At 33.5% G+C, this 27,135-nt stretch overlaps 1 protein-coding gene across 11 annotated transcripts in view; it reads right to left on the bottom strand.

The window, feature by feature from the left end:
- The window catches only part of Znf148 (zinc finger protein 148), a 144,632-nt gene that overhangs the window by 39,122 nt on the left and 78,375 nt on the right, over positions 1-27,135 (bottom strand). For 10 of the 11 annotated variants that reach the window (XM_048793967.1, XM_015486853.2, XM_048793973.1 and 7 more), the window contains 3 exons: positions 18,932-19,057; positions 10,209-10,332; positions 8,833-8,916 (listed from right to left, as the gene is read on the bottom strand). In XM_048793967.1, the coding sequence (XP_048649924.1) occupies positions 8,833-8,916; positions 10,209-10,332; positions 18,932-19,057 (334 nt within the window). The remainder of the gene's footprint in view (positions 1-8,832; positions 8,917-10,208; positions 10,333-18,931; positions 19,058-27,135) is intronic. The other variant, XM_048793974.1, reaches the window with a different exon arrangement.

Below are 27,135 nucleotides of genomic sequence, written 5' to 3'. Positions count from 1 at the left end.
AGCTTCTGCACAGCAAAGGAAACAGGGCAAAAGGAAAGAGCATATACAATGGTATAAAATCTTTATAAAGAACTCAAAAAAAAAAAAAAAAAAACCATAACATCATGAACTGAAATAAAAAAAATCAATCAATATTGATTTTTTAAGCAATTTAATTAAATAGTTCTCAAAAGAAGAAACAGAAATACTCAACAAGTGTTCAAAAAAATGTTCATATCTCTAGCAATCAGGAAAATGCAAATCGAAACTATACTAAGCCTTTATTTCACTCCAGTAAGAATGGCAACTATCAAGAACACAAACAATAATAAATGCTGGCGAAGTCATGGGAAAAAGGCACACTTGTATATTCCTATTGGGCCTGAAGACTAGTACAAGCACTCTGAAAAGCAGTATGGAGATTCCTCAAAAAACTAGGAATGGAACCACCATATGACCCAGCTATCCCACCTCTGGGTATTTATCCGAAAGAATTAAAATCAGTATTCTCAGTGTACAACCACTCCAATGTCCATAGCAGAAAAATTCATATTAGCCAAATTGCAGAATCAACTCAGATGCTAGTCAATTGATGAACAGACTAAGAAACTGTGGTATGTGTATACAATGGATTTTTACTCAGCCATAAAAAATAAGAAAATTGTGGCATTTGCTGGTAAATAGATGGAAATGGAGAATATCATGGTAAATGAAATAAGCCAGTCTCAGAAAAATCAAGGTTCAAATGTTTTCTCTCATATGTCAAAGCCAGAGCAAAATAAAGGAAAGAAGGAGGGATGGATATCATAAAGAGATACAGAAGATCGGCAGAGTAGAAGGAGGAGATCAAGGTGCGGGGGAGGAATGAATGGTAAAGGGGAGGAAATGTGAAATGAGTTTTTAAAAAATCATGCTATGTGCTTGTGTAAATATACCACAGGGAGTTTCAGCTCTATGTATAAGTACAAAGAACCAATAAAAATAAATAAATAGATGGGTAAAAGGAAGGTAAGTGGAGAAAAGAGAATTGGGGGAAAAGAACAGGGGAGGGAAAAGGAGGAATATGAACTGAAATCAAATTTCATGGATGTGTGAATTTATTGAGATGAATCCAACTACTATGTATAACTAAAATGCTCTAAAAAAGAAAAAAAAATAGGAGACACAGTTTAACTTGTAAAACAACAACAGAAAGACCAAATACAACAGGAAACAAACAATGGGAAGTATTTGCATTGATGAACAATAAGGAAAGCAGCCGGCTGATGAAATTGGCAAGATAAATAACTTGTTGGTATATCTTAGTATACCATTTCTACGAGCCATTCACTACGAAATCAGAATGACTCCAAAAGATTTATGGAAAAGCAAAAAATAAGAATTACTTTGATATAAATTTAGATTGATCAAAAGATTCTAAATTCTGGTTTCTTCATGCTGATTTGTTTCTATATCTGACAGTGTATTTTATTAGTCATTCTTCTGTCAAAGGCACCAATAAAATATATATAAATTTGAAGACAGTCATCAAAAGTTAGTCAATTTAGGCATAGTAGCACATGCCAGTAATCCTGGGAGACTGAGAAAACAGGATGATAAGTTAGTTCAAGGGCAGCCTGAGCAGCTTAGTAAAACCCTGTCTCAAAATAAAATATAAAAAGGGATGGGGATATAGCTTAGTGGTAGAACACTTGTTTAACATTTGTAGAGCCCTGTGATTCAATCCCCAGTCTGCATTAAAAAAAAAAAAAGTCAAATGAAAACCTTTATCAACAAATGGAAAAATATTGTTGTCAGTCAACCCAGGCATCTGAACCCTCAATTAACTCATGATTTGAATACTGACGATACACTACATGAATACTGACTATCCACTAAAAAGGTTCCCCTGCACCCATAGTACTAAGGATTGAACCCAGGGCCTAGCACATGCTAGGCAAGTGCTCTACCACTGACCTACATGCCCAGCCCTCTACTGGGTTTTGAAATAAGATCCAGTAATTGCCCCCAAATGGGCAGCTCCAAACACTAGAAAAGTCAGAAGGTGTTCAGGAGAGTGAGTTCAAAGAAGTAATTGGGTATTTTTCCAAAAGAATATGTTGGCAAAAGATTTGTAAAGCAAAGCATCAGATCTAGACTCAACTGCATAAATGCTTCATCTTCTACAGCAATGTAAAATAATTTTCAGAGGGCAAAGAAAAACCTTTTTAAAGGGAAAAAAGCTAATTAAGTAGAAGAGTAGATAAATTTACTTTGTTCTAAACTAACTATATTTTCTACTATTAAGACAAAAAAAATGGAAAAAAGAAAACATCAAAAATAAACTACTGGGTCTGGGGTTATGGCTCAGTGGTAGAGTGCTTGCCTTGCATGCGTGACGCATTGGGTTTGAATCTCAGTACCACATAAAATAAATAAAGCTATTGTGTTCATCTACAACTAAAAAAAAATAATAAGAAACTACTTCCATGAGTTAAATTAAATTTGGGGGATTTCTGAAAATTAGTGTTTTCTATACTGTTCAAAAATGAAAAGGCTCTAAAGTCCAGGAAACATCATTTTCTTTGTTTTGCTATAATATTCTATGGTTTCCAAGTTTAGTCTACTTCTCAACCTGGCCAGAACTAAAATAACGCTTGAAGCTTAACAATATTGTTCTATTATGTTTAAAACTATTTTTAAATATTTAAAAATGAACTTGACCAATATATTTGCAATTATACAAATAAATTATATTTAAGGTAAAAATATTATATTACAGAAAAATTCTTGTTATCATTAACAAAAAGTTAAATATTCCCCCAAATTTCCATCTTTTCTCACAAAATAGTCTTCTAATCATGGAAGTTAAATACCCTGTAATTTATAATGCTTTCAGGATAAATCTGACACTCCTTGGGCTGGCATCAAGCTAGTCAATCTACTGCTAAATTCAAGCTTTCTAGTCTTATCTCCTCATCCATACACTCTACTCACCCTCCCTTTCTGCTTCATGAAAAATGACCATTTACATGTTGTCCATCTTGCCTCTGTTTACTCCACACTAACTAAGATTTACTCTTACCCCTATAGCTGCAAACTTTATTTCAGGCAGGCATATACAATTATCCACAGGCCAGAGACTAGGTCTAGTAATGGTTTTGTTCTTGCCTTAACAAAATAAAAATCTTCATTGTTAAAAGCAACGATTGTTGTCAATTCAAAAACTTCCTTTCCCACAGCAATTTGTTAAGGGCATGAACTCTGAAAAACCTAAATTGTGTCATTAATCAGTTGTGTATAGTTGGGCAAGTTACTTAAATCATTGTGAGAACCTTGGTTTCCTTGTCTGTAAAACAGGAATATGGGAATCATCTCCTTATAGGACTGATACACTGAAAATTAAAAGTCTGAAGGTGTTCAGGAGTTATATGTTGTGATTAATTCATCGATTGGCAGATAACAGGTATTCAATAATGTTTGTTGGGTTTACGATAATAATGAACTCTTAGAAATTCCTAGCTTTTTTTTTGGTACCGGGGATTGAACCCAGAGTTGCTTAACCACTGTGTCACATCCCCAGCCCTTTTTATTTTGAGACAGGGTCTCACTAATTTGCTTGGGTCCTTGCCTGGAATTATAGCACCCAGTTAATTTCTAGCTTTTATGTCTGCTTCTGGTTCTTTTAAGCCAGTATATATGACCCAGGGCTGGCCTTGTTGTTCAGTGTCTGCAACTGTCTGGTATCTGTTCATCTGCCTGATTTTTAACCTGGCACTCTCTGTGTATTCCTGAATTAATTATCATTCCCAACTATAGTACACCACAGATTGTTCTCCTGGTCCTGGCTTCCTATAGTTCCTAAGATTACATGAATGAGATGGTCCTGACTCCCGTGTACCACACAGGGATCTCTAAATCTAACTCATTATTAGGGCTGCTTACAGTCTACCTTCCCTGAAGCTATGCATCTGAATTATCTCTAGACCATTTCATCTGAACTCCTGAAGTACAGACTGTCTGTACCAATTTTTTTTTTTTTTTTTTGGAAAATTTGACACATCCTTTGTTAATGTGAGTCAAATGATTCACATGTTCATTCATAAGAAAAGAATGAGACCACTGTAACTGCTCCAATTTATTAAACTAGAAACTTATCAAACAAACAGTAAATAAAATTTTTCTTTCTACTATAGCCATATGAACTAACAAAGAATATTATTAAACAAAATTTTTCTACTATAGCCATGATGAACTAACAAAGAATATTATATATTGTATGGCTATGAGAGCAAGGAATACTCACACAAATATATACTCAATTGAAAACAAGCCAACCTTCACCATAAAGCCTCTGATTCTCCATAATTTGGTTCTAAAACATAATATTAAAATGAAGTTAATCTTATAGATAACTTCCCCTCCTCCCAAACAAAAAACTTTAAAAAGTATGGTATCACTATGATTTTTGATGTCTTCAACTAAGATGTTTCATTGTATAGTGTTAAGGTGTATGTGTGTGTGTGTGTGTGTGTGTGTGTGTGTGTGTGGTTTGTGAAGCTTTTATGTTTGTGTGTAATTGAATCTTTTTGTAAGAATTATTAACAGTTTGGCAGAGCAAGGGGGAAAAAATCTGGTTTCTGAAAGCTTTGTTAAATAGAGAGTATCCACAGCAATTGTTTCTTCCTTGCTTCATCTTCTTTGGAAGCTCTACTCACACCAGTGCTGTCTGGCTTTAGCAATCACAATTCTAAGGGTGTAGTGCAAACAAACACTCCTTCAACCTCACAAATAAAGAGTTAAACTTTCCAGATCTGTAACATTTTCTTTCAGCAAGGCTTCTCTATGATGCTAAAATGGTATAAATTAGGGATTCAGAAAACAATAAGAGGGAAACTATTTTTCATCAGTAACTGAACCACATTGAAAGAAATATGAACTGCTGAGCTAAGGTAGTCAACATATTCTCCAACAACACTCCACTAACTCAATTAGTTAAATAAATTTTTAAAAATGCTATTATACATAGTTGTAAAAACACAGTCAGGAGAAGAGGCCCATCATGCGTTTTCAGGGTGAAGAATACTAACTTAGAAGACAGGTTTTCCAGCATTTCTTATTGTCATGGTAAGAGAGAACTGTATAATCTAAGAAATAAAGCCTTAAAGAATTTTGTGGGAAAATAAACCTAGTAATCAAGCACAATTCTGAATAATTTGGTTTATTTTAAAACTCTTTTATTTGGGGGGAGAAAAATTATTTACAAAAATTTACCTGTAAGTAGAAAGGGTTTCAAAACATTTTTATTAAATGAAATAAACAAATTATGAAAACTGCCACAACCATAAAATGCAACCATAATTTGCTACAACAGTCAGAATAGCAGATTAGGTATTCTGTGGCTTACTATTTAGAGAAACTTAGAAAAATAAAGCAAAATTTAAAACTATACTTAAGATTTTTTACTCCTTGAATTCTCCCCCACCATGGTGTTAAGACTAGTATTTTCGTGGAGTAGAACAGTCACAAGATGAGGAGAAAAGAACACAACTGATTATATGTTGTTCTACATATGCATTTTGAAAACACAAGGGAAAAGGCATCATTCACCAAAGCACCTGATCACAAAGCAAATCTGTCAATAAAGGTTTAACCTTGATATATAACTGACCGATAATTCTGGTTCTGAACAAAATCATCAGAATTATCATCTTCAATCTTAGCCCCTATCTTCCCTTCATTCCCCAAATGTACCATAAGTAAAGGATCTATAATATTCACAAAGAGATACACATTTCCCATAATTGCTAAAAATAACGGTCTAGAGAACATTTGAATTGTGATAGTTTTCCAATCAGAATTTCAGGGATCAGCCCCTAGAGGAGAAAGTACTACCCCTAAAATAGTATTTAACAGACAAGCCCAAATTTAGGAATAGAATTAGGATAGTCTGTCTGGGACCAGTTAATAATATCTCTATTTAAAGATCAAATCAAACTAAAAAAGTTATCAATTTTAAAAGCCACAGAAGATATCCTTACTGTTGGTCAGATCAGCCAGAGAGGTAATGATTTTTACACAAGTTGTAAATGGAGCAGGGACTGGGTTTAAGGGTGAAGGACTAGGAGGAGATGGTATAATGAAACCTAAGGGGATGTGGAAGGTTGCAAAGAAAATAGGGACTTTCAGAACCAGTGGTCCTTCTCTCTCTACAACCTTTGAGGATTAGTTGATGAGTAACTTATTATCTGCTTGACAATTTAATAATGGTAGAAATATCAGATTTTTTTTTTTTTTTTTTACTGCCAGAACTACTTTAAACACATTCTCACCTGAAAGCCTACAGAGAAAGAAAGTCCCGACATGAACAAACTTAATGGCACTATCCTCCTCCTAAAATAAAAGCCACGAAAGAAAGGACCAAATAATAAGTGAAGAGAACGTATCTATGGGTCCATATATATTATCCCCAAGTTTAGCTTACAGATAATTTGACTATAAGACCCACCCCCACACACACCAAAAAAAAAAAAAAAAAAATCAAGAATATGAAGTAAATAAGGAAAATCTATTCCTTTTCTCAGTTCCACTTAGGGGTGTGGCAGGTAGAGGAGGGAGATGGGACAGGAAAGGACAACATTACAGAACTAAGTCTCCCTTCAAAAGAAACTTTCCTTTGTTAAAGAATCCTGAAGACTATGTTGTCCTGATCCCTCTAGCCTTATCTTCTTCTAAACTCTTCTCTATAACATGAAAACTCCAACCTTTGTTTCCACCTCTTTTAGATGTTTCTAAACCACAAAAGCCCAAAAGCTGTATTTTTGTTTCTAGTCCCATTCTGCACAGTCAGTGGTTGCACATTGTACTCTAAAATCATGGCGACTTGAGCTGGAATCTGACCTTCATCATTTACTAGATTATATAAATTTAGGGAAGTCTCTCAACTTCAGTGTGCTTCCCACTATTTCCTCAGCTATAAAATGAGGATAGTAATAGCTCCTGCCTTTCAAAACTAATGTGAGAACTAAATGAAATATTTAATAAAACATTTAGTACAGTATCTGATATTTAGTAAATTCTCAATAAATGTTAACTATAATAAATCCAAGATGATCCCATGGCTTAACACAGTTTTTCCAATGATGGGTTAAGAGACTCATAATCAACACTTTAAGAAAAAAAATCACTAAAATAAATATATATCTTAACATAATATGTGTACACTTTCAAAAAAAAAATTCAGATACACTCCTACCCAATCACACACACACACATATTTTGAACTTAGCCTGATGATGATTTTTTGTGATGCCTCTCCTAAGTAACTTTCAAACAAGAGCATAACACTTTGCATAAAACCCTACAATGCCTAACTACACTGTATGTTTATGTCTGCATCTCCAAATGGTCTAATATTCTCCCTCTATTCCTAGTGCCTAAAAATGCTGGAGGATCAGTAAATTCTTGTTGAATAAATCATCAAAACTTAATAGGTATTAAAAACATGAAAATATTTAACCACTTTTATTTTTTCTGATCAGGTTTTATTACTGCATAGAAACTGAAATTTAGCTATAATGTCATACAAAATCTACAAAATTGTTCTTTCTTCCATAGTACCTAGTATACTCCCTTTTCACAAAAAATGAGGAATTAATGTTTACTTAGGAAACTAAAAAAAGTGATGTGCAAAAATGATCTTTAAAAAGGAGAACATCAGAGCTGGGGACATAGCTCAGTGGTAGGATGCTTGCCTAGCATGAACTAGGTTTAGCTGGGTTAGATCACTAGAACCACAAACACAAAACAAAAAGTAGAACATCAAAACATACAGATGGGCTATGTAATTGAAGTTTTATTTTAGCAGACTAGCCACAATCATGATTCCTTTTAAAGAGCAAAGAAAGCTGAAGAAAAGTTATTAGACATAAAAGATATCTATATGATAAACAGTCCAAGGATTCCTTTTCACGGGTACTACATATACTATGAGAATACATCTAAATAACAACTAGGCAGATACTTGCTTGAGTACTTAATACAGAGAAATATGAAAAACTTCAATACTTTCAATATTCATATTATCACCATCATTTTCAATTCTATTGAAATGTAAAAAAGTTGTACAAATTTACTAACTCTACACATGATCTCCTTGCTATTTATCCCAGAGATTTTTTTTTATTCTGTTGCAAAAAAGCAAAACACTATAAATCACTTCTAATACAATACCTTTTACCATGTTAGAGGCATCCAAGATCTACTAAATCAAAGTTATTTATAAAACCTGGTTTTACATTTGTTTAAAAAAATACAAATAAATATTTGCTCTAAAATGAGACTTAAATTTTAAGGTATAGATTCCTTTAATCTGTCCAAATATTTGTTTCTGTATCCTTAATAACTTAACTGAGAAATTGGAAGTTCACAACTTTCTAAGATTATCTCTCTCTTCATGTGGTAAATTATATAAATGAAATAAAGAAGGGGACGGGGTAAGAATAGTACTGCTCAGGCTAATCAGTCCAGAGACTAATTAATGCAAATGATAACTTTACCCCCTCTGAAATTGTTAAACACCTAAGAAAACTGCTATTTCAGAAAAGTTTCCTACTTTTGTAACTTACAAAATATATTTTAATTTCTTAAGAGGTTCTATTTCAAACTGGACTTGAACATAAAAGCCAAGACTTAATAGTTAACACTGATTTATTTAAGGAAGAAAAAAGATAAGCTGTGACTTTTGGTCTTAAGAAATAAAACCAATGAAACTGGCAACAAGCTGTTGCTACTTATTTAAAAAAAAAAAAAAAAAAACTCCCCTACATTTGAAATAGTAATTTCAATGACCCTAGTAAGGGTGACAACACTCACCAGTATGAATCTTCTCATGTCTCTGTAGCAGGTACTTCTGTATGAAACGCATGTCACATTGACTACATTGAAATGGTTTTTCGCCTTAAAATAATTTCACATCCACAGATTAGTTAATGAACAAAAGAACAGTTGTTTAGTTACTATTTCTGAGGAAATATATATCTTAGAAGCCCAAAATTTTGGAAAATTCCAAAATATCCACACAATTTTTTAATACTTTTGATTAACTTATTAGCTTTATTTCCTCTCAAAATGTCCCCCAGGATTTCACATTCTCATAATCACAGAAAAATGAGATTAAATTTGATTTATATCAAAGAAAAAAACAAAGCAGAATTTAAAAAACATAAGTTGAGAAAGAACTCTACCCACCACCTTATAACCTTAAATATCTCTTCTTTCCAAGATGTATCCATCCTGTTCTCTGTGGCTAACCATCCCTTTTTTGCCCTATCAACTCCTTTCTTAAGAACCTTCAAAACTTTCTAAACATTCCTTTTAAACAAATTTCTGTCTCTTCAAACTTTCCCTCTCTGCTGAAGCTCCTCCTTTTAAAGGAGAGTACCTTTTAGTCTGCTTCACGCTGAGAAACCTTGCTCCAACCCTGGACTGCTCCTACATTCATATTTTTCTCTCCTTCCCTTTCACCACAACACCTTCTTAAAAAAGGAGCAGTCTACCCAAGCCTCAAAACCTTCACCACTCATTTGTGGCTTGACCCTTCTATTCTGCTCTCTGAAAAGCTACACATGATCTCCTTCCTATTTATCCCAGAGATTTTTTTTATTTTTTTCAGTTCTTCAATCCTCTCTATCCTGAGGATGTGACACTGTTGATCCTCCCTGGTATTCTCTTCTTTTGGCTTCAGGGATACCACTGTATTTTCCTAGTTCATCACTTCCTTTATTACTCTGTATTCCTCTTACATACCCCTATCCATCTTACTTGTCTAGCTTGTTTCCCCAAAGAGCTGTGATCAGTCTTTAGTTCTTTTCTCAATAGTTTCATGATCTTAGCTACTACTTTTTATATTTGATTCTCAAATCCATATTTCAAACTCTGTTTGGAGTATACTGTACAAAAAAAATAAATGTTGACAATAATACATTCTTTTAGCACTTCTCCAGCTGAAAGGAGCACTTTAAGCCAAATAAGTGTCCAATTAAGACTATTTAACTAATTTTATACATCCATGTTAACTGATTTTTCATTTAAATTCTCTCCTGGTTTCCTTGTGATATTCTGGCCTATGAAATCTGATTGGTAATGCCAGATTAGTTATGGTCTTAGGAATGGATGACACTTACACAAAAATGAAAATAACAAAGATAATAATTTTAATGGCCATAAGCCCATTTTAATTCAAGAAATACCTGTATGAATGAAGACATGCCTCTGTAAGTGATAGTTCGTTCTAAAGGCAGCATTGCAGTGCTCACAAACGTGAGATTTAGGGGTTTTCAAACCAAGTGATCCATCCTCATTTATTGTAAGGATCTAGTTTAAAAAAAAAAAGGCAAAAACAAAGAAGTTTTTAAAATGTAATTAAATATTAATTTTTTAAAAAGGATAATATAAACAAAGGTCATCAGTGGTTATAAGTATTTTTCCATAAATAATCTTGAAAAGACTATTAAAATGATGCTATTTTAATTGTATGAAAGTACAATTTGACTCAGAATGGGTAAAAAGTCATTAATAAAACCCTGAAAGTTGGTTAAGATCTCATCACTCTGCCACCTCCCCTGTATTACTGATGGAGTCCCTAAGTGTTCTATTCTAGACTGAGCACAGTTATATTTTCAATTTAAAACTCTTACACATGCAGGGAGGAAAGTCTTATGTTTTAAACATGATCTTAATATCAATCAGTATTGGGCATATTAAATAAATCATGGGAAATGAATAAAATTAGCATTATATGATTGTAAAATAAAATGAGAAAACTCCCTATAAACTCATAGGGAAAGCACACTAGAATTTAAGTTAAAAAAAAATTTATATATATATATAGGGGGGGGGAGTGTTTAGAGCCCAGTGTATAATTTTCCTAATTTCTGTTTACAAAAAAATATATATAGAAATATACATTTGTATATGCATAAAAACTACTTAAGAAAGATATACACAAAATGTATATAATATTGTTTGTGATAGCTAGGGACCTGGGCCGATAAGAGATAAGACGGGAGGGATAGCTTACCTGTATATTTAAAACATTTTTTAACATGAAAGTATTTGTTTATTATATACTTTTAAAAAAAGAGAGAAAATTAAATTTTCGTGTCATCCTAGAGTAAAATTTGGAGTTTCAGCCTGGGATCTCTAAGGTTAATCTAGAACTACTACCAGTATTAAACATATTCCTAAAAACATTCGTTGGTTAGAGGTAGGTAATGGAAAAGGAAGACGGGAGACAAAGAAATCAACTTCATCTTTTTGGGATTCTTGAGATTGAGAATATTGTGAGCCTTGTCTAGACAGTTACCAGAGAACAACACACCTTGAGCCTTATGAATTCCAATTAACAACTTGGTCATCATGCAACATTAAACTGCCTCTCATCAGACATGTAATGGAATGAAAATAAGAAACGATCCCTTTTTCCATTACTGAGGAGAGAAAAAAGATGGCAGAATCTGATGTGAAGAAGCAAAGAAAATTAGAAGATCAGATCAGGAGGGGCATGGTCAGTGAGAAGGAAAAAAATACTAGAGATAGAAGTACACAGAATGCAAGCTAAAACACTGTCTAGTACAGGAAAGAGACATCTTGAAAATATCTTTAACAAAGGACTGTGAAGTGATGAGGACCTACAAACACATAGCTATGATCCCTTTTCTAACCCAGGCAAAGGGTATAAGAAAAAAAGGCTTTAAACTTTAAAAAAGGGGGCTGGGGTTGTGGCTCAGTGGAACACACTTGCTTAGCATGTGTATAGCACTGGGTTCTATCCTCAGCATCATTCATAAATAAATAAATAAATAGATAGATAGATAGATAAATAGATAAATAAATAAATAAATAAATTTTATCCGCCTACAACTAAAAATATTTTTTAAAAAAAAAATCTTTAAAACATTTTTTACTTTAAATTTTCAGGAAGGCAGCTCAGCCTATACTATATGCAAATCATTGGTGATTATTATGCAAATTACACAGGGCATTTGGGTTCTGGGCAAACTGCCAATGTGGTCAACAATGCTTCAAAGTCTATGCACTGAAGTCATAGAAGGGAAACATTGGCAAGAGAATGGAAGTGGGTGTCACAGCTTCCTGAACAGTCAGTGAGAATGGAAAGTTTCATCTCTGGCTGGTCAAACATTTTTCCACTCCTCCAAGTCACATAAAAATATGCAAGTTAATAACATTCAAAAAGAAGACACAAAACCCTTTAAACTATGATTCAAAACTATTTCTAAAATAAATTTTAAAAAAAGATTAAGTATTTTATATAAAAGAGAACTAAAGAAGACAGCATCATCAGGGTTATTTTCCCCCTTAATACATGTTGATAACAAATAAGAAGCTCTAAGTGCCAAAAAACATGGCAGTTCAATAGCTTTCTGTGGCATAGCAACTGCAAGGAAAGGCTTTATAAAGAACAAATCTGGCCCAAGTTGCCTAATGTGAAACGGATGTAATCCCTGACTGTACAAAGCCCTTTTATGAACCATTTAAGAAGTTCTAGATCATTGTTTTCTGGCACTGGAGGTATACTGCCCTTCACTGTGAGTTCAGGTTTAACACAAGGTAGAATTTAATGGATGAAACGGCTACCACTGCCTTGTAGATAAACACAATTAAATTTCTGGCATAGTTATAAATTCAAAAACAGTGTCATCAAATTCTAGAATCTTTTATATTTAATTTTCTTTTTTTCCCCTTCTGAAGGCCAGAGTAATAGAATCTTCTCTTAAAGGACACAGAGTAAAATCCACCTTGCCTCAAACAAATACCAATGGCCTCTCCAATTTCTAATGCTTTAAATGTATCTAAGGATTTTGTCTCTTTTATTCCCCACTAAATCTTGTAACCAAAATGGTGTTTAGCGCATAGTGGGGACACTATGCATATCTATTGACAAGGCTGCCTGCTATTCACACCAAAAAAATCCTTCACAGCTTACCACTTCATTCTTTTAAAAACATTTTTGCTAAACTAGTATTTTTCAGTCTTTCACAGTTCACATCATTGAGTAGTGTCACAGAGGTGGGCATGAAATGAACAAAATTTCTTAGTGGAACAAAAATAGCACACTGATGCAGCAACATTTTCTTTCTTCATATAGACTTGGCTTGGCTTCTTTTCTTTTTTGCATCCTTGTAAGATCTTTTAGTAGAATGTGCTCTACCACAGGAATATGTTTGCCTTAAGAGATTAGCAGATTTACCGACTACTGATACCATAAAATAATTTTTCTTTTTTCCAGCAACATATGAATATTATTACAGTAAGAGAATCTGAAGTTTCAATATTTTAAATCTTAAAATGCCAGCTACAGCATCATTGGATGCTTTTCTTGTTTCTTGTCACTATTACAGAAATAAGTTATATTATAAATATCAAGCAACTGGAGAAATTAGAAATAATCTAAATAATATGCAACACAATTAGCTGTAAGTAGGATAGTCAAGATGTGATGGTTATTGCTCTGGGTGACTTTGTTCTTTTGTTGTATGTCTTCAAGGTCGCACTATTCTTCCACTTCTGATTGGATTTAGAGAATTTTAAAAGCTCTTACTTCCCACCATCAGTTGTACTAAAATGGCTCATAATAGATGAGAATTCAAATTCTCTGTTAAGTCATCTTTTAGATTTTAGTGGCTTAGATGCTGATTACAATTGATTTAAGAAGGTGTAATAAAACATACAGTCACTAATTTAAAACAGGAATTATGAATTATCCCATCTTACAATCAGTTTATCTTCAAAGAAGACACTTCTTCCTAAAGCAAACTAACATAACTAAGTATGACAAATTCCCGGTACATCCATTTCCCTGCTCCTTTTAAATAAATTAAAATTTTTTAATATAAAAAAATTGAATATTTTTTAAGAAACCAATGATATATAATAAGTTTCTGGGAAAGGTTTCTCTATATAGCTCAAAATCTATTTCTATGTAGAATATGTCTTCCTTCCTGAGTTCAGCATAACCTTTAATAAGCAATTTACCTGAAATATTCTAACACTGTCCTAACACCTAATAAGAGATCCCTTCATATAACAGCCAAATTTTTGTTGAATAAATTAAAAAAGGAAAAACATTTCAAAATAAAGAGAATTAAAAATATACTGCTCTTTTTCATTGAATTGCTAAGGAATTTGAAAAAACCTATAGAACATAAACAGTACTGGATTATGATATAATTTACTGAAAAGCATTCTTAGACCTCATCAATGTTAACCCAGCAATCCTGATAAAACCCATCTGCAGTGGAAAATAATCCCTCCTAACTCACCTAACAAGTCAATAGCAACATCAAGTGATAGTACTCATTTATCCAAAAACTTCTAAGTTCAAGACTCGAAGGTCTTAAGCTTAAGTATACATCATAATCACCTTTGCTCTTTTTCATAGTATAGATATGAACCACATGAATAAGAATTTCCAGGGATGGAGTCTGGACATTAGTAACTAGAAAAAGTCCTATAGTTGACTAATGCAGAGCCAGGAGGTAGAACCACAAACATATAGCTACACAGACTTTTCATACACTTCTAATAACTTTAGCTATCTGGGGTCCTATCCAAAACAAAACCAAAACAGATTCAAAGGGGCAAAGGAAAAGTGGTGATAAATGGCCACATAGAGCAATGTAAAAATAAAATAACATTGTCCTTAAAGAAATGAGACAGTGTAGCAAGTATTAGCAGTCAAAAACACTTAAAAAGTCTAACATTCAAGTTTAACACTAGAGCAAGAGGATCAAGAGCCCTAAAACTGTCCTGAGGGCTTCATTATAATACATATATGATTTTTAAAAAATGTTCAAAACATCAGCACCAAGACATTAAAAGCTGACTTTTGTTCAAAAGCAGTGCATTTAAAAAATAAAATAAAATTTACAACAAAGCAGTTAAAATAAAATTTGGGCTATGGTGTTAGTTCAGTGGTAGAGAGCTTGTCTACTATGAGCAAGCCCTAGGTTCCATCCCAAGCAGCACTACAAAGAAAAATAAATTTAAAATAAGTAAATAAAAGGGGCAAGCTTCTACTATGTAGAAATTTACTTTCATAAAACAGATAATTCCAAAATCCAGTAAATACTTTGACCTACATAATATTCCCTATTTCATTTACCCTCCTCTTCATCAGATATGTTGCCAAGTGTTGGGCCATTTTCAAGTACTAACTAGTATTAATATAACTAGATTTGCCATAAAAAATAGGTTCAAAAAGCAATTACTGCTTAAAATGCATGGCAGCTAAAGATGGCATAACAATATAATATTTCTTACAAAGGTTATTTTGAAGGGAATTTCATCTAGAAGTATCTAAATTCAGACATTACTAAAAATCACATTATTTTAAATATTTCCTGAATATATCTCTAATTTGACACAAGGTGACATCTACTCAAAATATTCATAAAAGCAAAAATCAAGATTTGGAAAAGGTGTTGGGCAGAGACCAGTCTTTTAAGCACAATAAATTACAATTCTCACACCCCTGTTACATATTATTTTTAGTCATTTCATCCTCCTAAGCATTTCCTAAAAAGAATGCTCCTAAAACAATGTCTTTATATACATTATACTTAGAGTTGGCCAAAACTGTGAGGAACTTGTTTCTAAGCAATTTAAAAGAAGCAACACACTGATTTATAAACCCAAGATAAACTTTTATTTCTCTTCATAGAAAATGGCAGAATAAGTTACTTTAATGAAAAATCTCTAGTGTGACTTTTTATCACACTCTCGCAAAAATAAAAACAATTAATTTATTATACCTGAAAGTTCGGAGACTCCAGATACAAAAAAAAAAAAAAAATTATCTGGAGACTGTTGATCAGTGTTAAAATTCTACACCTATTCTCTATATAATAACTCAAAAATAATTGTTTTTATTATTCATATACCCATCTGCTATATATTATTTCTGGTCACTTCACCCTTTTAAGGATTTCCAAAAAAAGATTGTCCTAAAAATGTTTTCTTATATCTGTTAGAATAGGCCAAGTCATTCATCTGACTACAACATAAGTGTAAATACTTAATACCATTAGAAATATTATAAAATAATAATGAGTTAATCTGAAATTAAACAAGCAAAATGGCTGAAAAGCTAAATATCTGATCTATATTTAGAAACACCTGGAACATATCATAATAAAAGGATTCCCAATAACATTAGAAGATAATAATTTGAATTTTAGTGGGAATTTCAGAAAGATATTACGCTCCATAATAGCACCAAAAAAACTTGGTACTAAAATAGCCAGGAAAACACAGAACTTATATATATCATGTTGGTTTAGAATCTTTAAATAGATTCCCCATAGATTAGCAGTGAACCCAAAGTAACACAATCAATCACTATCACCATTTTAGAAAATATTTTTTTCTCAAACCCTGGAATTATTCTACATGAGTCACTTGATTTACTCATTAATGTAAAGAACAAAAAATATACATCACATAGCCAGGAGTCATGGCACACACCTATAATCCCACCAACTCAGGAGGTTGAGGCAGGAGGATTTCAAGTTTGAGGCAAGTCTTAGCAACTTAGCAAGACCCTGTTTCAAAATAAAAAGGACTGGGGATATAACTCAGTAGTAGAGCACTTGCCTAGTATCTGCCAGGTCCTGGGTTCATTCCCTAATACCACATACACGTGCACACACACACACACACAAAATCATAAGAATCACTAAGAAAAACTTTTAAGACCCCAAGAAAAAGAAGATGGGAGAGAAGACTTCAGAAAACGTGAAACATAAAATGCCAGTAAAAAGGAGGGAAAAAATTAGCATAACCACAATTAAACAAATTCAAATTTAAACTACAATGATATACCCATTGTAAGCCATAAAAAAATCAAAGTCTGATACTCAAGGCTGATAAGAGTGTAGAGGGATACACTGTAGGTCCACTTGGGTAGGAATGTAATAGGTACAGTTCTGGAATGAGTAACATTATCTTCATGTCAAAGTTCACACTTTTTGATTCAATCATATACAATTATAAATACATGATTTTTTTTTAGTACAGCATAGTTTTAAATGGAGACGAAAAGAATACAACTTTCCAAGAACACAGCAATGTTCAACACAATAATCATTAAATACATGACCTATCAAAAATAATACATTAGCTAATAAAAATGTTTTTTAGCCATTAATAACTTTAAATGTAAAAACAGCTTACACACACTTTAAGGGTTAAAAATCAGGAAATTAAATCAGTATCTATTTATATCCCAAAAAATTGAAAAAAAAGATAGAAAGGGAATATGGCAGAAAATCCAAGTGGTTATCTCTAAGAAATGAAACTATGAAGTAATTTTAGTCTCTATATTTTTTCAAAAATTTCTATTTCATACCTCTATATCGCCCAAACTGACAAATGTTTAACAACCAGCTAGGTAATGAGAGGGTTGGAAAGTGTCTGCTGATTTCCATGGGATAAATACTCTCACCATGACTAATTATAAACTACCAATGGTTTCAGCAACTGGCTCACAAAATTCCTGAAATTTTAGCAATCAGCACTTGCAAGCCAGTGTGAGCTACTCCAGTACAAGTCAGCCTCAATACATTACAGTTTAAAAGGTATACAAGATATTTAAAGAATAGTGATAATTATGACTTCAAATCACATATACAAAGAGAGGGAAGAAAAAAGGATGAAAAATTGACCATATAGATACAAATATACCAACTTCAAAGATTTCCTAAGAATATCAAAAAGGCTATATATAGCCAACTACCACTGTGCAAGAGAGAAAAACAAACAAACAAACAAACAAAAACAAGAGGTAACTTCCAGGGCTGGGGCTATAGCTCAGTGGCAGAGCACCTGCCTAGCATGTGTGAGGCTCTGGGTTCAATCCTTAGCACCACATAAAAATTAACAAAAATAAATTAATTAATTAAAAAAAAAGAAGAGGTAACTTCCAATAGTATATACTGGTCATTTTTGTAATTTACTCATCATTCAACAACAAAATATTCACTAAGAGCCCATTATGTCTCCTATAATAAGCTCCTGGGGTATAATAGAGTAAAATGAAATCCCTGCCCTCATGGAGCTTACATTCTATTAAAGGTATTCAACAAGCTTTTCCTGATGAATAACTGGTATTTAATTTTACTTTACTTAATATTAAAGTAAGTTAAACTACCTGAGTACAGTGGCTCACATTTGTAATCCCAATAACCCATGAAGCTGAAGCAAGAGGCTCTCAAGTTCAAGGCCAGCCTCCACAACTCAGTAAGACCCTCTTCTCATAATAAAAGTAAAAATAAAAATAAAAAGGGCTGGGGATGCTGGGCATGGTGGTGCACACTTGTAATTCCAGCTACTCCGGAGGCTGATGAAGAAGAATCTCAAGTCTGAATCCAGCCTACGCAACTTAGTGAGGCCCTGTTGCAAAATAAAAAATAAAAGGGCTGGGTATGTAGCTCAGGAGTAAAAGCACCAACGGGTCCAATGCCCAATACCAGACATACGTGTACACACACAGACACACACACACGTATTAATAAATTATTATGTATACACGTGTGTGTACATTATATATGTGTATTATGTGTATGTAAAACCAGTATAAATGAGAAGCAAGGTGCTACATATCATCCCCTAGTTTTAGGAGAATAAAAGAGATGTGAGAAAAGAAAAGCTCATTTTCAGGAAAAAAGAGGGACATGATGAAAAGGTAGAAAAACTTGAAAGTCATGGTCCACCATCTCTGGGCAGGCATCCCTCCCTCCTCCCTCTTGTTGAAACTGGTGCAACATGCCAACTTTACTAAATCACACAAGATTTTTATATCTGCCTTAAGGTCCAACCAGGTTCCTGTCTATAAGCTATACCAATAGTTTGAGATTAAAAGATTAGCAACCACCACCTTAATACATTCTCTTACTTTTGCAGGAGACCGCTGTTTCCGCTTCTTCTTTTTCTGTAAGTCTACTGGCTCTCTGATTTGTTTTTTGTCTCTCATCAGTTGTTCAGATACATCAGTAAAAGTAATTTCCTGCTTTACACTTATCTGTTCAAAAAAAAAAGCTGATTTTAGAAATACATAAAAAGTCCATTGTAAAAAAAAGTCATTGTATGTTAAATCCTTTGCTGAACCTACATGTAGGTGCTCACACAGCGACTATGTGGTGTGTGCCAACTAAACAGTGTTGATAGAATTTATTAATAGGCAGTTGAGAAATAAAACTCAAGAGTACTTAAGCTGAAGGTGAAACTAAGATGTGTGTGTGTGTGTGAGTGTGTACACACACACACACACACACACGTGGTTTTTTTAAAAATCTACCTGGAATAAGGATTAAAGATGTCCCGAGAAAAGATAATCAAAGTGGAATACAGTAGAAGTCAGGACATCAAAACATCAATTTCACTGCCACATTTAAGAACTGATGTGAGATTACAAGCACCAAAAGAGGTTAAGTTCCAAAAATCAATACAATACTGGGGGGGACATAGGGACATTTAGATATCTTGATGGGGTTGCTTTTATAAAATATCAAGAATACAACACAAACTTATAAAAATGATACATTAAAAGAAAAGATAGACTAACAATGAAAACTTTATTATTTTATGTTCAATGTCTTTGCCAAGATAGTAGTCAGTATTTTCCTAAGCTTTACAATAAACCATCACCAAATAGGTGATCATGAGATTGTGTATGAATTAAGGCCACTACTCTGCCCAAGATCTGATGCTTACTATATATAAGTAGAGACATTATTCCATTTTTAGATCTCAGTTCTCACAGTGATGCTTGTCCTAAAAGAAACCAAAGGTCTAAGGTCACTAATGGTACGGTCAATTCTCATTAGAACTAACAGTGCTCCTTTATATCCCTCTTCACTGCTACTTTTTCAATCTATCCTTGAAGTGAAAACACAAGGACTTTAAAAGAAATCTTTAACAGGCTATGAAATATAGCAAAAATCCTCAAGAATCATCTGAGAAGCAGAATGTGCTAATGACCACATTTTTAAAGAACACTAAAAATGTGCAAAAGATTATCAGCATCTTATAGATTCATAGTATAAGCTGGAAGACAGACAGCTATGTAGAAAAGGCTCATGAATAAAATGTTTAAAGATAAGCCATGGATTTCAGATTGACAAAATAAGGAAGTAGAAACTGCCATAAATTCCTGAAATGTGGACAATATAAGAATCACAAATCAAGAAGCTTGGCATAAGAAAACTATGATGTAAATTACTATTTACCTAATTAATAATTTTATCAAGCTATAGAACAGTAAAATGACTGCTCTTAGGACTTCTTACATTACTAATCAATCAGAACATAAAACAGAAGGTCATATCACCACCAACAAGGCTTTGGGTAGGACATCATACCACCTCTGAAGTGATGTTTAATAAAATACAACTACACTCTTGGGCTAAGTATGAGACAAAGAGAGATAAGAGACTTTAAGCAGCTGTGGAATTGCTCTGTCCTATTTTGCAGGGATCCATAAGCTGGGGATATAGCTCAGGTGGTAGAGTGCTTGTCTTGCATACACAAGGCCCTGGGTTCTAATCTCCAGCACCACACCAAAAAAAAAAGAAAGAAGAAATGCCTATTTTGTAGGGCCTCCAAAAAAAAAGTAATCCAAACATTTCTGTAGGCTTATAAATTGCAAAGAAACCATGAAATGTAACATGCAGTAAGAAGAAACAGAGGAACTCTTTTCAGTAAAAGTATTAAGTACAGTCAAGCACAGTGAAACATGTTTGTAATCTAAGTCACTCTGAAGGCTGAGACAGGTGGATCTCAAGTTTGAAGCCAGCCTCAGCAACTTAGCAAATCCTTAAGTAATTTAGTGAGAACCTGTCTCAAAATAAAAATTAATAGAAATGGGAATGTAGCTCAATGGTCAAGTACCCCTGGGTTCAATCCCAAGTACAAAAATGGAAGAATGTCAAGTAGAGTATAATACAGACTTATAAATAAGCTATTCTCAAAGCAAAGAGCCTTGTTTACAAATACAAAAAAAGTTAGTACATGTATATTTAAAGCTAATACATAACCATTTAGTTACTATCATATTATACATGTAATCATATTAATTTTCAAATATGAGGCATACTTTTAACATTAAAAATACCTAAACCTAGAAGTATCAGTTGATCGGTAAGCACTATAAGTTACATTTTTAGACTTATCTAAAATGTTCCATTAGGCTTATCACTCATAAATGGAATAATCTGTCTTTAACTTATAATCATACAATAAAAGTGGTCTAGCCTAAGGCACTTAGAAAAGATGTTGGCAAATCCAAAAACTTAAAGAGATATATGATAATAAGACAACTACAAAGAATGATTTGCAAAAGTCTGGAAAAAAACTTAAGACTTCTTTTTACCAAGGAAGACTACAATAGCAACCTATAAAAACAAGAAAACTTCTTAAGCATGATGAAGAAATAATTCATTCTTATCTACCCTTTCCTTAAGAACTCTCTTTAAAAGAAAAATGTGTTCTCCATGTTACTTTTCACAAAAAAAAAAAAAAGTGTAATTAATAAAAAGTAGGTGTCAGTAGGAGAGTAATGTTAGAAAACATTGGTTTGCTGCATTAAAAAAAAAAAACTGTTACCAAAAATTGATTTTTTTTTGGGGGGGGGGGACTGGATAGCAGCAACACCTAGAGAACATATTTATTTTTGTAAATATTCATATTACAGCAATCCAATCGTGAGATACAAAGTTTTACCTCAGTTTTCAACTTAGAAAACTTTGTCATTTGGAAAAAAAATTATTTAAACCTACTTTCTAATATCTATACTTATTTAGTTTCATCTCTGATTATTTTGGCCACAACTTTCAAATCCATGTAAATAAATATGAAGTATTAAACAATTACCTTGCCCTTAATTTTAATGGAAATGTTGGTAATAGTTCCCCAAAATGAGTATTTCAGCTTTTTTCCCTTTTTACTTCAGTTTTGAATTCCTTAAAATATCAGTAATGTATGTTATACTACCATATTTTTGTTCTTTTTAGATTCACATGTGTATTTGGACACATTATACATACATGGTGTATAATTTATTCTAATGAAAAACCCATTCTGGTGGTTGTACATGATGTGGAGTTACACTGATCATGTATTCATATATGAACATTAAAAAGTTATGTCGGATTCATTCTACTGTCTTTCCTATTCCCATCCTCCCCCCCATCCATTCATTCCCCTTTGTCTTAATCCAATGAACTTTTTTGGGGGTGGGGGAAGAGGGATCAAGGATTGAATTCAGGGGCTCTCAACCACTGAGCCACATCCCAGCGCCATTTTGCATTTTATTTACAGACAGGGTCTCATTGTGTTGCTTAGCACTTTGCTTTTGCTGAGGCTGGTTTTGAACTCAGATCCTCCTGCCTCAGCCTCCCAAGCCACTGGGATTGAGACGCTGCTCCTCCCTTATTATGTGTTAGCATCCAAAATATCAGAGAGAACATTTGGCCTTCGGTATTTGGGGATTGGCTTACATCACTTTGGTTTGCTGCATTTTTAAAATCCACTAAACTGGAAGAAAATCAAGTCTAGAAAAAGTCAATTAAAACAAACAAAAAACCCTCCTTTCTTCTGACATTTGAGTTTAACTATTTCACTCAATCTCATCAGCACATTCATGACTATTAGATCTGAATTTCAATGCACTCTCACACTGTCCAGAAATAGCATCACCACTTCCCAAAAAAAAAAGTTCTTTTTCATTTAGACTTAATTAAACCCAGAAAATTCACCTCCTAAAACTCTAGTCTCTGCTCATTCCCTGATCCAAGTTGTCTCCAACACAGAAGTCCTATAGTGTCATGATTCCTTGAGACTTCTAAAATGTATCTCCCTCTTCGTATCTAAAATTTAGGTCCCAACTTTGAACATAAAGAAGTCTTCCTATATTGAAAAAAAATCTTTTCTTGATTCTCAAGCTCCAAATCTAATTCAAGTCCAGAATCCAGAATGTCTTTCTTTTCCAAGACTTATTTCATTTTAGGCCCCAAAATAAAAAGTCTTTCTTTTATATTTAACTATCTTACATACATGTATTTTTCACTGGCATTTCTCATAATATCTTTCACTAATTTATTCACTCAACAGTTATTAGGGGCCTGCTCTGTGCTAAATTCAGTTAGACTAAAATAACAAAAACCAAAAACATTTACTGAGATCCATACATGTGCAAAGTATAATTTTAGAACGAAGAGATCATGCTAAACAGTAGTTTCCTCTTCAAAGGTCTTAACAATGAATAATTCAAGATAGCAATGTCCTGCTCTAAATGAATGGTACTCGGAATAAAGGTAGGAATTCCAAGGAAGGAATGGAAAATCAAAGATAGTTGAAATAACTGCAACAGACCTATGGATAAAAAAAGAGTCTTAATTATTATGTATTCCCTTTTTATTTTTTCTTCCAAAACTGCTTGCTACTCTCCCCAACTTTTTCCTCCAAGACTCTTCCTTCTTTTCATTCCCAACATCCTTATTTACATATCCAGCGACATCCATTTCACTCCAATTAATAGTACCAATCTGCTGACTTGGGCATTATCATTATCAATTAATATAAAGTTGCTTACTTGTCATTTCTCTAGTAATGATTCTGCAATACTGCCTCGCTGCCAACAGTATCAACTGCAAGCTCCCCAGAGCAGATTATTCAAGATTCTATGTGATCGATCGATTTTTGCAAGGGACATAAGTCACCTGGTAGAAGTATCTATCCTTACACCATCTCTCCTCTCCATTTCTGGAGCTATATGGTCCTATCAAGTTTCAATTTCAATTTCTGGTAGTCTTTCTTATCCTCCCACTCACGGAGAAAAAGAAAGGTATTCTGCTTTCCTCTATACTGTGTATTGATGCTTCCATTCCCACCCATCATCAAGGGTCTGCAGCTTCATTGCCTCTCTAGTGTCCCTGACTCCCCATCAGCTATTTCTTCTCTTCCCAAAAGCATACTGCAGTTTCTCCTATAAATTTCTGAGCTGGGCACTGTGGTGCACACCTGTAATCCTAGCTACTCAGGAGGCTGAGGCAGGAGAACTGCAAGTTAGAGTCCAGCCTCGGCAACTTAGTCAGATCCTATCTCAAAATTTTAAAAAGGGCTTGGGATTTAGCTTAGTAGCAGAGCACCTGCCAAGCATGTGCAAGGCCCTGGTTCAGTCCCCAGTACTGCAAATACATACATACATACACACACACACACACACACACACAATTTTTGTGGATTCAAATATTTCTACCTACTATCCTTTTTTTGGCAAACATTTTGAAAGAATAATCTGTACTTGGCATATAGAGACAAAATAACTGTTCCCAAATTTAGGAAAACAGTTATCCTGAGAGTAAAAGTAGTACACAGCCATATAAAAAGAACGTGTTTAAATATCACCAGAAGAAATCTATTTCAAAATATTGCCTAGGAAACACTTAAGTTGAATCAAGGTGACCACAAGTATAAATATTTAAATGTAAAAGGATATAACACAACTGACTATACTACAAACATACATAATAGCTAAACAACAAATGTTAGCAATATTTGGGGGCTATCTATGGAATACAGAAAAGGAAAAACTTCAGAGAGAGAATGTGAGACAGAGCATGAGCACACGTGCGCGCGCGTGCGTGTGTGTGTGTGTGTGTGTGTGTGTGTATTTCCAGGGTGGTTTTGACAAGAACAGTTAGATGTAACCAGCCAACAGGAAGATTTCAAATTCCAAGCTTATAAAACTGCAGAAAATAGCGAGGAGGTAAAGCAGTACACTGACAGATAAGACATAGTGAAATATAAGCCATATCTTTCACTCTGCCTGACCCATAATTACATGAAAACTTTTCAAAGGAGTGACATTTGTCAGGAGAGAAAGCTGACCAACAGTCCTTTGATCTGAAATATTTGAAAGATCTGCAATTCAAATTATGGTCTACTTTCTTATTTTTATTTATTTATTTATATATATATATATATATATATATATATATATATATATATATATATTTTTTTTTTTTGTTGTTGTTGTTGTTGTTGTTGTTGTTGTTGTTACTATAAATTTATACTCTGATTGCTCTATCAGCATCTAATAGTTTAAGTAACTATAGATGGACAAAGTGATTAAATCAAGTTATCTTACCTGGAATGGTACTGACCACCCTACTTGGAAATGCCATTCTTCCAACTTTCAGGACATCATATGATTTTAGTTCTCTCATTTACCTTCTGGTAGTTCTGGATTCATCCTTCCAGTAAAACGTGCCTTTATTTTGTAGGAGTTTCAGTAAATCTACATCAATGGTTCTTAAATATAAGGAATCAAGAAGATCCTGACTCCATTTCAGTGTCAGGTTTCCTGATCAAACTACTTTCATAACCTACTATTTTTATTCCTTTCTCTTAAGGACTCCTTAAAGAAATGCATCAGTAGGTTTGAAAACTTAGTTATATTAAACTAGACAATGAAGAGATTCACAAATGTTTTTTAAAAAATCTCACTAAATTATTTTAGAAAACAGGATTATGTTTCATTTAAAAATGTTATATGCGAATGTGTAATGGGTCTTATTGTTACTTTCAAATTAAAAAGTAAAACTTAAAATTTCTGAATTTTTAGTTTCTGATACAGTAAACACTGGTATATACAATCAACATTAGCAAAAGCTCTTGGGAGTTCTCAATATTCCTTAAGAGAAAGGATCCCAAGACCAAAATGTTTGAGAATTGTTAATCTAGATATTATAACCATATTTTGCATTCCCTTCTCCTCCATTCAATCTCTTTTAATATAGATGGCTGGGTCCTATCAAAATAAGGAAATTAGTATAGATACTGTGTTCATCTGGGTCAGTACACATAAATATACTTCCTAGTTTGTTTGCTGAAGTTACCATGGAGGGATGACATTCACCATAAAGAACGTAACCTTTATTTTTTGGTTGTTTTTTGTTTGTTTTTGTTTGTTTCTTGTTGTTGTTTTTTTGTTTTGTTTTGTTTTTTTAACCAGGGATTGAACTCAGAGGCACTTAACTACTGAGCCACATTCTCGGCCCTTTTTTGTATTTTATTTTAGAGACAGGGTCTCAATGAATTGCTTAGTTGCTGAGGCTGGCTTTGAACTCATGATTCTCCTGTCTCAGCCTCCTGAGCTGCTGAGATTATAAGGATGCACCACCATGCCTGACAAGAACTTAACTTCTAAAATAAATTATCCAAATAAAAAAGGCTAAGGACTCTGGGAAATAGCTGATTCTAGAGCTAAGGCAGAGGAAAATGGATGATGACCATGAAAAATTGTGGTGCCAGAAGCTAACATGCTTGAAAAGCAATCAGAGCACATCAAAAGGACATAGAGCTGAGAGTGGTGACAAAAGCAGACAATCCCAGTGACTCAGGAGGCAGAGGCAGAAGGATCCAAGTTCAAGGCCAACCTTAGGAACTTAGCAAGGCTCTATGCAACTTAGCAAGATGCTGTTTCAAAATAAAAAGGGCTAGGGATGTAGCTCAGTATAAGCGCTCCTGGGTATAATCCCCATTACCTCAAAAAAAGGACATAGAACCTAGCCTGAAAGAACTTGTAATGGCCAAAGCTTAGAGCAATATGAGCAAGAACATATGATAATACTATATTATAAACCATACAATAAAATAAATATCTATACTAATAAATATACTGTTTCAAAGTATCTTCTGCAAGGTATTTGTCAATTGTAAAGGAAAAAGTAGTAACTTTACAGAGGAACAACCTGGAAGATACCACCTTAACAAAGGGTAAAAGTTAAATCACCAGTATGAAGACATAGCCATATTATGTCCACCTGATATGACGCCCTGAAAAAGACACAACATTCCTTTTTCAGGATTGTCAAAACTGCAGAGCTTCAATCTAACTAAAGGAGACATCAGACAAACTCAAATTGAGAGTCAGTCTACTAAATAATTGACTAGTGTTCCTCAAAAATATCATGGTCACAAAAGACAAGGAAAGTCTAAGCAACTGCTACAGATTGGAGGAATCTAAGAAGATACAACTACTAAATGAAATGTGGGATCTGAATCAAATCTTGGAATAGAAAAACGACTTTAAAGAGT

This window comes from Marmota marmota, unplaced genomic scaffold, assembly GCF_001458135.2.
Source record: "Marmota marmota marmota unplaced genomic scaffold, marMar, whole genome shotgun sequence".
Lineage (NCBI taxonomy): Eukaryota > Metazoa > Chordata > Mammalia > Rodentia > Sciuridae > Marmota > Marmota marmota.
This window is presented reverse-complemented; position numbering and strand designations above follow the sequence as displayed.